General features: G+C 43.4%; 1 protein-coding gene across 5 annotated transcripts in view; it reads left to right on the forward strand.

Moving 5' to 3' along the window:
- Positions 1-11600, forward strand: part of LOC102197764 (axin-2-like) — a 58236-nt gene that overhangs the window by 38867 nt on the left and 7769 nt on the right. Inside the window, exons 1-4 of one of the 5 annotated variants that reach the window (XM_013911946.1) lie at positions 2889-3142; positions 4541-5484; positions 8013-8153; positions 10830-10932. In XM_013911946.1, the coding sequence (XP_013767400.1) occupies positions 4652-5484; positions 8013-8153; positions 10830-10932 (1077 nt within the window). In that variant the 5' untranslated portion in view covers positions 2889-3142; positions 4541-4651. Of the gene's footprint in view, positions 1-2888; positions 3143-3281; positions 3464-3483; positions 3672-4019; positions 4255-4540; positions 5485-8012; positions 8154-10829; positions 10933-11600 lie in introns of those variants that run through there. The other 4 variants (XM_013911947.1, XM_005737375.1, XM_013911948.1 and 1 more) reach the window with 4 other exon arrangements.

Below are 11600 nucleotides of genomic sequence, written 5' to 3' on the forward strand. Positions count from 1 at the left end.
CACACACACACACACACACACACACACACACACACACACACAAACACACACACACACACACACACACACACACACAAACAAACAGACACACACACACAAAAGAGAGAGACTCTGCTGTCTGCTGTCATGCAGCTTTCTGATAACACCAGTGAAAATTTCCTAAAAACATGCAACATTCAGGAAGTGGTTGGCAGGATGTCAATGTAATCAGCTGGACTCCATTGCTGTAAAGAAAAAAAAAAGAAAGTCCTAGTTTTCTGTAGAAAGCTGAACTATTTCAAAAATACACAACACAATATGTTAGAAACAAAATAGGGTTGCAGGGAGCAAGTATCTATAACAGAAACAGTACGATCTTATACTACTGCAGATGGATGAATGGAATTATGATACAGTGATTTTGCAATACTCAACACACGACAAAAAAAATCATTTATGATATAACCTATGATATTAAAAATGTGTCATTTAAAATAATTACTTCTCCCGTTTGCCATTTTTCACTCATTTTCTTCTTCACTCCATATTACAGCCATGCTGCTGTAATAAATGCACTATATGGTTTAGTTTGGTATTGTCTTGCAAAAATATGCAAAGTCACCCCTGAAAAAAATGAGAAAATCTTGCATTAAAACTAATTTATACCTTCCAGCAATTATGGCATTTCCCCAGATGTGCAACTGCCAATTCCATAGACACTAATGCGCGCCCATTCAGCTTGCAGAGATGCAAGCTTTTGAACTGAGTGCTGATAACGAACCGGAGGGTCCCTCTGTTATTTTGTCCAGAGAACACAATATTCATGTTTTCCAAAAGGATTTTAAAATGTTGTCTTTCCAATTTTCCACTTTTCCCCAGTCCATTTTAAACAATATTACAGTGTTTCCCCATTAGGTACCTCTTCTTTGCATGATAGAGCTTTAACCTTTGTGACACAGTGAACTGTGTTCACAGACGGTGATTTCTGTAAGTGTTCCTGAATTCATCCAGTGATTTAAATGACTGGGTTTTTTTTATGTAGAACTGCCTAAAGGCCTGGAGATCAGGAGCATCAGGTATTGATTTTTGGTCTTGTCCATTGCGCACAGAGATTTCTCCAAATATTTGTGATATTATTTACTGTAGTTGACGAGATATTCAAAGGCTTTGCAGTCTTACACTCAGCAATATTATTCAGAATTTCCCAGTTTGAAGGTTTTTGCAGATTGGTGAACTGCTGCCCATCTGTACTTCTGAGAAACTCTGTCCCTAAGATGCTCTTTTTATACCCAATCATGTTAATGACCTGTTGGTAACTGTGCTAATTAATTTCAAAAGGTTCTGTGTTCAGGAAATGTCTGTTTCTTTTTTACTTTATTCTGCATTTTATTGCACCTATCCCAACTTTTCTGAGACATTAAATACCATCAGATTCAAAATGAGCTACAATTTTCACAAGTATTATAATGTATCAGTTTAAGCATTTGATATGTTTTCTATGTTCTATTGTGAAAAAAATCTGGGTTTGTGAGATTTGCAAATCATTGCATTCTATTTTACACAAAGTCCCAACTTTTTGGGAATTGGGTTTGTACATCCAGAAACCAGCAGGTGATGTCTTGATCGTCACACATATACATATCTGTCTTGGGTTTATGGTTGCTGATCTTACTCAGCAATTAGTAATGCCAACTGGGAACATAAATGAATGTAAATACAAAAGACATGCAGACACAACGGTGAATCCACATGGGATCTGGTACAAAGCATGCTTATTTCCCGATGTATGACATGAATTAATCACCACTTGGGGACCTCAGAGAAGTTGGATTTCATTACTTCTCTTGTCCTGTACCATCATGAGAGTTTTGTGAATTTGAATCCTCTGACTTATATAATTATATTCCCCTTTAAAGTTGATTTCCAACATCAAAGGGACAATATAGCCTTTGAAGTACCATGGGATTGGATCACTGTCTAACCCACTCTTTAAGATTCTGTCACAATGACATTAGGGAAGTCATGTGAATTAAAAGACTAGAGAACAGCTCTTGCCTTTGCTCTGTGTCCAATTTCAATCAAAATGTCATGCTGTGCCATTTTAGCTGAATGTGGAACTGGCAAGTGAGTTAGGTTGACATCTTTGTGGCTAAAATCCTGTGACTAATATGTAAATTATTTGACAGTTACACTCCATGGGATTATCAAAGCAGTGCTATAACCCAAAAGAATAAGTTTTAAATCATCGTGGACATTGTTTGAAGTCATATTTAAGCATAACTTATTTACTGTCATTCCCTGTACTCTGGGGAATCTGTCATTTAGACGAAATATGGGAAAAACTGGGAGTATAATAGTGCCACAAACTGGTGGAATAATTAAGAAATATCCTGCTGTACAACAGGTGATACATAAAGGCTGCAGCAGTATGCACAGAAAAGTATTCATTATAATGGCTTCTGCTACTGCTGTCACTCCAAGGAGCCACATACAACAAAAGTATCGCTTTTGTTTGCTTTGTGTTTCTGTTGAAACTTTGTGTAGTAACAGACAGACTGTGAGAGTAACGCCATTGGCGCGGCAGATCACTTACTTCAAGCTCCAAAGCCTCGGGGAGTTGGCTCGAGATTGCTTGTCTTTGATAAGGTCCTGGCACACAACTAAATCCCGTCCCCGTCTAGAAAAGTTTAATAAACCTTAATAAACGTCGAAAGGCTAAAGTCTGCTGATTAAGAGCAGCAGAACAAAATACACGATAAAATTATCAGACAATCCCACTTAACTATCCGTCTTCCTACTCGCTTTTATTTTTTTTATTTTATTGAATATTGCGAAGCCGGAGCGCAGGGTTTTTATGTATCTTCCGGGACCAGGCCAGCGGTTCATTACTTTGAAGTCCACAGTTAAACCTTTAGCCCAGTTGGTGTAGAAACAGCCCGGAGGATTTCTACCGCCTGCCATGATTTCTTGAAACACTACCTGGGGAGAAAAGTAGAGAGAAAAAAGCTCTTCTCCTTTATTCGCATTTAAGGGTAAAAAAAACTGTCCGATGTGACGGTACAAGGAGCAGAGCCGGGGCTGGTTGTATATATGCGCAGCCTGTTGTTGGGACTACTTTACTTTCACGTTTTCTAATCGAAGAGGCTACTCGGGTACATGGATGGTAAGTTGTAGGAAAGCTGTTCCACAGGCCCCCTCTCTTGGCCGCTTTGATGTGCTGCTGCTGAGCTTTGAAGTTGAGAAATGCGGGCTATGTTTCTTGTTTGTGGGCGAGAAATACGGTGAGATAGATAAGAAGCTTATGTGTGCGCGCGCGCGTATGAATGTGTAGCCCAGATAAAAACCGAATATTTGTCGGATGGTGCGTCTTCTGACTGGGGAGAAAAAGTGGGATGCATTCGTCAGTCGGAGCCCCCCTCCCCTCAACCTCCAGATTTTGACACCCCCAGTGATCTACATAGGGACTGAGCCTGCCTACTCTGAGGTCAGTTGTTGAATGGGACAGGGTACATTAAACTACGGCGCTTGTTTTGCGGACACATGTGGCATGACTTGAAATAGCACGACGTTTTATCTCTATTGTGCTGGATTACTGTTCGGGGAGTTTTTGGAGTGTATTCGTCTCAACTAAAAAATGGAGTAACAGTTTAACTTTTTAACGGGTTTCACTGTGTTTGGCTCTGTCTGCGATGGTATGTTATTTTACGCTCGTTAATTCATCCATTGGATTTTAGTGTCGGTTTCACCGTGGTGTATACACTGGCTGTTAAGACTGTAAATGATTGTGTAGCACTTGCAACAGCCTTTTAGCAGTTTGTCATTTATGGTGGCAGTGCTTTAGTAGTCTGCATTTTTACGCTCAGGCTCCGATTAAAATCTCTGGCACGGGATCAGTTTTTTTTATTTTGTTTTCCCCCTCCTAATATTAAGTGTTTCTTTTCGTGTTGGTAGTTTAAACACGTTACCGGTTCTGTGGCTTTATTAATGTGCTGTAATAACCTTCTAGATATTTAGGCGACTGATCGCTTCCACTTACGCATGGGCGACCGGATTCTCCCGCGGGGCTTTTTACCTCTCGCACATTACAGCGTTTTAAGGTCATTGTGGTGCAGATCAGGTGCAGTTTGGCTGTTCATTTCTGGGATAGTGAGGACAAGTGTGGAAGTGAGTGCGAGTGTGCGTGATGCAGGCAAGGGGTACAGTACGGTCGTCCGAAACAGATTGGGAATAAATTGGAGTTGAAGCCTGTGACATGGACTCGTTAGGAAAACACGTGTAAGCCACAGTTGTGAGAATACGGTTTGGTGAAGAGTGTGGCTGTGTGAGATGATTATTCTTGTAAAATGTGTTTTGATGTGGCAGATCAATGCACGTTGAGAATGTAGGCTGCAGTTGATCTCTCATTTAGATTATAAATAGATAAATGAAACGAAGAAAGCCTTTCATATTTCCTTTCTCTGTGAACCCGGCGAGGTTTTTTTGAAAGGGACTGTTTACTTGATGTCTTTCTTTGAAGTTCAGCAGGATCTGGCTTTGATTAGATCAATACTTTGTGTTTCAGAGTGAAGAGGAGCTGAGAAGCTCCCCTGCTGCTTTTAGAGAGTGAGGAGGATTAGGCTGGAGCTCAGTGGAGGCACGACGGCACTCTCACACGGCAACCAGAGCTGGAGCCATGAGCAGGGCGCTTACGGAGCACATCAGCAGTAGCTTCCGAGAAGATGCTCCTCGTCCTCCGGTACCGGGGGAGGAGGGAGAGGCGTCATGCTACAACCCCAGCAGATCTGCCAAAATGAGAGCCCAGAGCAAGGTTAAAGATATCCCCGCCGCCTCCGCTCCTCCCGGCTCCACACCGCGGAGGAACGAGGATGGACTCGGGGAGCCAGAGGGCAGCGCGTCCCCGGACTCGCCTCTAGTCCGGTGGACAAAGTCGCTGCATTTTCTCCTGGGTGACCAAGACGGCGCTCACCTCTTTAAGACCTTTTTGGAGCGGGAGAATTGCGTGGACACTTTGGACTTTTGGTTCGCCTGCAACGGCTTCAGGCAAATGGACTTAAAGGATACCAAAACGCTGCGAGTTGCCAAAGTTATTTTCAAGCGGTACATCGAGAACAACAGCATTGTCGCCAAGCAACTGAAACCGGCCACCAAGGCCTTCATAAGGGATAGTATTAAGAAACAACAAATAGACTCGTCCATGTTTGACCAAGCACAGACGGAAATTCAGTCCAACATGGAAGAGAATGCATACCAGATGTTTTTGACCTCTGACATATACCTCGAATACGTGCGCACCGGCTGCGAGAACGCGGCATACATGAACCACGGCGGTCTTGGCAGTCTCAAGCTGATGTGCGGATACCTTCCTCCTCTCATGGAAGAAGAGGAATGGAGTTGTAACGACCTGAAGGCAAAAACGTTAGGGTCTGTGGTCGGACTGTCTGCCAAAAACCTGAGGGCTACCGCTACCATCCGGACAGCAGCTGAAGTGCTGGAAAACAGTTGCAGGTAAGAGCAGCGCCCACCTAGAAGTGCATGCCTGTGTAATTACTTCTCAGTGCTTGTTGCTTTATTGAGCATTGCTTACTGTGGTCATGATCCCTCATTAGTTAAACTACACTGAATATGTGGCAGGTATTTCACAAATGCCTGCGAGAGAGGTAAAGGCACTTGATCAAAGGGTCTCAGAGGAACATGCCTGTATATTTGTGCCCTCCTGCCTTGCAGTTAGTCAAGGGGTTGGAGGGGTGGAGGGGCGGGGTGGGTACAAAACATCAATGCATCTGAGCCTTCCTTTTAAGTAAATGGTGTCTTGCAGGCAGCCCTCTGCTGGCTTGCTCAAGTTTCCTGTGCTTTGAAACCCTTCCTCCGGTTCAGGAATGAATTTAGACACCAAACCTCATGACTGTTACAGCTACATTAAACAGTATGATGTGCTATTGTAAAGTTTTTCAGCTTTTTTTTCCTTCTTTGTTCTGCTCCATAACCCATAGAGCTGGTGTATACTGCCACAAAATCTCATTTATACATAGAAATGGTAATAGAGAGTTAAAAGAACTGTGCAGTCAATCTTATGCCAAGCGGAGATATTGTTCTCTTGGTCAGAGATGAAAGAACTGTTTGTGCAAAGTATTTGTGCTTTTATCTTAAGAGCTCGTCCCACACATTGTCCAACAGCTGAAATCTTTTCAAGCCAGGAACATTTTCAAAAAGTGGATTTTATGCATGAACCTCCATCAAAGGGTACTTATTTTTTCCACTCAACTACTTTGTCCTCACATCTGGAGGCAATTATTACTTAGAGGTTTGACAATGTCTTGTGGTTTGGTAGGAAAAGTGCAATTTATAGATAATCCATACTTTTCCTGTCAAGTTATCTAAACATTTAATGAGCTGAGATAAAAATTGTCTCAAGCCCAACTTTTTTAATAACAGTGTACAAAACTAATTGATTGAGTGCAATAAGTCTACCTAAGGACTCCCTCGAGGGTTTTAGCCTTCATGTGAGCAGATGTCAGATAACATCTTAGCATAGTTGCTCATTTGCTTGGAAGTGACCGTGTTGGGTTAGGAACCAATAAGCACGGGTTTTGTTGACATGTGGGCATATCCTGCTCTCCTGGTGTGATCCCCTGCATTCTTGTTTTTCACTAAAAGAAAAGCAGGGGGGAGAGAGAGCCCCTTTCTCCCTTCCGTCACCCACACTCTCCCCCTTTCCCCCTGCCTGCCCCTCACCATCCCTTTAGGTCAACCAATTTCCATCTCAAACATGTGGAACTAATTTTGCCACTGCACAGATTCTTTTTTCCCCTTCTTTTTGAGAAACCTCCAACACTAAACTCCAAAGTGATACAGAAACACAACAACAAAAACATCCTCAGCTCAGTTCCGCAGCTTCAACCACCAATCCCACTCTGCCATAGATTGTGTGTGTCAGTGTTTTCCTTCCTCTTTCTTTTCTGCCCAGCACTTTTATCTCTCCTCTTTTAACAGAAAAATCTGTCTGACAGAGACTAAGCATGCTTTGGAGGGAGACATGGAGAGACAAGAGGAGGGAAAGGGGGGAATACAGGAAGGGGGGGATCATGAAAGAAAGAAAAGAGATGGAGAAAGGGGGGGGGGGGTGAGGAGCCAGCTGTGCTAAATACCTGACTCTTTGCGTGGACCTTCCAAAGGTCAGGGTTGTGCTTGGGGCCTACGGCTTTAGTCATGCTGGGGTTCTCCTCAGCACTGCCGGCAGAAGGCATTCTCATAAAGAAAGGGGCCCTCCTTCCCCCTTTCCCTCTCTCCTTCTCACTCCCCCTCTAAAGCTCGTTCCCCCTCCCTCTTCTTCCCTCTTTCTTCCTTGTCCACCCCCTTCACTAGTGGAACAGGAATGCAACACAGCAGGAGAGAGTAAAAAGACAGAGAAAGAGAGAGACTTTAGAAAGGAAAGCAGGGGAGAGTTGGTAGAGGAGGGGCCCCAGACTGGATGATAGCGAGAGAGAGAAAGAGAGAGATAAAAGAGGGAGGGTATGGAGGAGAAAACACTCCAAGGAACAAGAGTGGAGTTTCAAAGTGGAAAAGAGCAGGAGTATGGCGAAAGAGTAGAGGGATAGCAGAGGAGAGAGAAAGAAGGGAAACGCTGGTGTTCATTCACACACAGCACGGCTGCTCATTTCACCCACTCCAACCATAACCACCCCCCAAAACTGAATGCTTGTATTTTAGGGAGGCAAAACATGAAAGAGAGAGTGATACTAGACAAGGCAAGAAAAAAGAGGACTTACAGCTCCATCTATTGCACTGTTGTCACATTCCTCAGGCCCCAAACTCTCAGTAAAGTGACTCAGAGATATCTGCAGAGAAAGACGGCAAGACAAAGTCCAAGCAGACGCAAATCATTTTTATAACTATGATATAACAAACAACAGCAGGAAACAGCAAATAAACACAACCCCCATACCCCAGGGGTGTCACCTCTTTTAACTGTATTGATTTGATATCTAGAGACATCACAATAACTCTAGGCAAATGTTTTCCCGGATCATTCACAGGTCCCACCGTCGAGGAGACCCCGCCAGTCCGTACTTTGTGAACTCTGGCTACATTTTTGCCCCTGCCACCAGTGCCAATGACAGCGAGATCTCCAGCGATGCCACAACAGATGATTCCATGTCGATGACAGACAGCAGTGTGTAAGTGTTTGCATAAAAAAAAAAAAAAATTGGAATCAAAACCCGATCAGTTTCATTTGAAACCCAGCTGGCTCTGGAGATGTAGCAGCTTCAAAAAGCTCATTTCCTTTCAACTCACAGTGGCCAAAGGTCTGGGAATTTTCTTATTTCCACCAGTATCTGAACGTGCCTGGTCCAGATTTCAGTCATCAACTTTCCAGGAAAAAGTGTAGGGGTGTGAAGAAAAATATTTGGCCTTGTACTTCAACAGAATCAGCTTTTCTTGGGGCCAGGGGACTGCACTGTTGCAAAATAATGGTCTGTAATTTATTTCAATTATCCTCTATGATTGACTCCAGGTAATTCTATTAATGTGCAGTTGTTGCTGTGGCCTCCAGGGAGATAACTCTGGGAAAGTCATTATGTCTGAAGACCTTTTGAAGTTTATTCTGATGTGTTACAGGCTGTAGAGAGGAGAGGAAAAAAATGAGAACGTCTTGATGTGGGTGGGGGTGTTGCCTCATTTTCCTCAAAGTTGATATGTATCCATCCCACCCACCCTTCTGCCACAACAGACTTGTTTTTTTATATTATCTAATCGCTTTTTCCCTTTGAAGAGCTGAAGGAGAGGGGGGAGGGAAATGGCCATTCGGGCCTCAAGACAAACTCATTGAAAAATGTTGGCACCAAATGAAAGAAGGCTTACTCACATGGTGGGTCGGTTTCCTGCCACTGGCCTCTGTGGCGTGCTGAGATCATGTGTCTGCGAGGCTTTCACAGGGGTTACTCATTTCTAGACCTTGGGACAAGACATAAGGAACCCCCCCGCCCCTCACGGCCAGGCAGGGACACCCCTGAAAAAAAATCACCTCCCAGCGCTTCACAGCTTCTCTCCTCCACTCTCCAGAGCCAATAGCAGGAGTGGTGAGGCTCGAAGTGCAAGGGAGTGAGAAAATAAAGTGCACGGAGTATAAAGGGCTTAACTGAATCGCTTTCAGCCTATTGTTAGGTGAGGGGAGCTTAGCGGGATAAGAGGGTGGCTGGCTGCTTTGAAAATGACTTGCACAACTGAATAGGAGATCCCCATAAAGTAAGGGCCCATGAAACCATGAAAGAGTATGTTTTCTCTTCTCCAACCTGGACAAAGCGCTCAGCCATCACATGGTTCGCTGGGGTGGGGACAGTTTGGATTGTTAAAAACATAGTTAGCGAGGGGGAAGTTGGCAAGCTTTGTTTGGGATGTTTTGCCTCTAATTTGGGGGTTCTTGTTAGCTCACGAGTTCCTCTGGGCTGTTGAGTTTTACTTTTGAAGAGTTTCCTGTGTTTCTTCCTGCGCCTTGAGGGATGATGGCTTGTAGTCTCAAGGGTGCAGTTTGTGAAGCATTGATTTTGGAAGCAGGCCCCTCTTACAAGAAGTTCGCTGGAACACAGGTGATATCGGCAGCCTGGCTTCACTGTCTGACTCTTCTTGACAATGTCACACTGAAAACCTTGCACAGAAATGCAAAAAATGTCTAATTGTTGAACAAGGATATGTGTCAAAGTCATCTCCTTTTAACAGTTCTTTACAAAGTCTTTGACATAGAGATCTTTCTGGTTCTTGTCCTGAGCTCTTGTCTCTCTCCGGCTCTCATTCGAGGGAACAATTTGATTGTGTGTCCTTTTATAGTGGTTAAAAGACACACTGCAAATTTGAATCTCATTTCCCAGATAAAGAACAAGAAGAGAAGGATTTGGAAGGGGGTGGAAGATGGGGTGGGAGGGGGATTTTTTTCTTCTCTTTTTGCTTATATCTTATTTATGGATTTACTTGGACGCTGGGGAATGCTGCAGCACCAACTTCAAACATTACCTTATCTTACAAACCAGCCTTTTGATGTTGCTGAGATCAGAGGCTCACAGCAGAGCGCTTGCCAAACGAAGATGGCAGCGGGTGCATATGTGCATGAGTGTGAGATTTCAAAGAGGCAGCAGAAAAAGTAGCGTTTGGGCTAGGTCAGGCACTTCTGAGCAGCCAAAACGGCCAAGATAATTGGCCCAGCTTAAGTGGCAACTGACTGGAAAAGCAGACAGAATGAAAAACGGAGAATGAGATTCCCAGAATAAATGCCTAATTGTCCCGAGACTTCTAGCATTCCTGGCTCTATCTTTATTTTCATGTTAATATATCACAGTTTTTGCTAGGCTGCTTTAGTGTGTTGTACTTTGTGACTCTTAACAAGTTGCTCAGTTTGGTGATAATTGTTTTGCTTTTTGAATAACCACAGTCAGGGCTGACACGAGCCAATGTAATCTTATCAGTGGGGCTCTTCTTTTGAAGCCTACAGTGAGATGTTTTGCATATCCCTGCCATTGTCCTGGTGTGTTTTGTTATGTGTTTTTTTATTTGTCTTGGCTTCAAGGGATCCCTGGCCTTTTGATTTAGCAGTACTTTGCCCAGTGAGGGATTTCTGGGTGGTGTCAGTAACTTCCATGATGAGCTGCTGCCAAATGGCCCTCCTCCGCAAAGATGGGCTAATAGTGCTAATGCACCAGTGGTTAATGTAGAGGTAGCATGACATGTGTGATGAGTATCGGCAAACTATCCAAAACCGGGTGGATGATTGTAGTCAGCGACTTCTAAATAAGGATATTTTGTGTGGTCTTCATTGTCTTTTATTAGTTAATGTAAATGTATGCCGTCTTTTTGTGTTACAGAGATGGAATCCCTCCTTACAAGCTGGGTACCAAGAAGCAGCTTCAGCGAGAGATGCACCGCAGCGTCAAGATCAATGGCCAGGTTACGCTACCCCACTTTCCAGTAAGTCCTACTTCCTTAAGCTTCGCTTCCTGTCTTAGTGTTTCTTTTTTTGTAATCTGGTGAACTCAAACTTTTACACAACTGACAGACAACTGGGTCCTAATCCCCTCAAGGAGTTGCACTTTATTTATGTATTTATTTTCAGAGCTCGCATTGTGACAGAATACTATATTTCGTTCCCTCGCTAGTTTCACATTAAAGGTGGCAGGGTTTGCCTATTACTTTGCTTCTTCTTCTGCTGTTTCAAATCCCCCTTCTTCCCACATCTAGAGTCACTTCTCTGGGGCTGTTAATGTAAATGCTGTCACGTCTCTGTCACTGTAGGTCACAAAGCTGATAGTGTTGTATGTTTTCTGGAATAGTAATAACTGTACGGCTATTGAAACTACGATTTAAATTCCAGCACATGAATAGGAGACACATCACTATTCAGTTCCAGTTTTGCTGTATTCCCATCTTGTCCCATCAGTATTTGGGTCAGGTTGTGTGCGCTGATGAATTCAAGATATATTTTTTTTGACCTTCTGAAGTTGTGAAAAGGTTTAAGGAACTGGGTCAAAACAGATTGACACAGGTTAGCAGAGGCAAGAAAATAAATATTCAATTCTTTTGTCTTCATATCCAAACACAGGTGTGTGTTTGTGTGTGTGTGTGTGTGTGTGTGTGTG

The sequence above is a fragment of the Pundamilia nyererei genome, unplaced genomic scaffold, assembly GCF_000239375.1.
Source record: "Pundamilia nyererei isolate P.nyererei 1_Seehausen unplaced genomic scaffold, PunNye1.0 scaffold00075, whole genome shotgun sequence".
NCBI lineage: Eukaryota > Metazoa > Chordata > Actinopteri > Cichliformes > Cichlidae > Pundamilia > Pundamilia nyererei.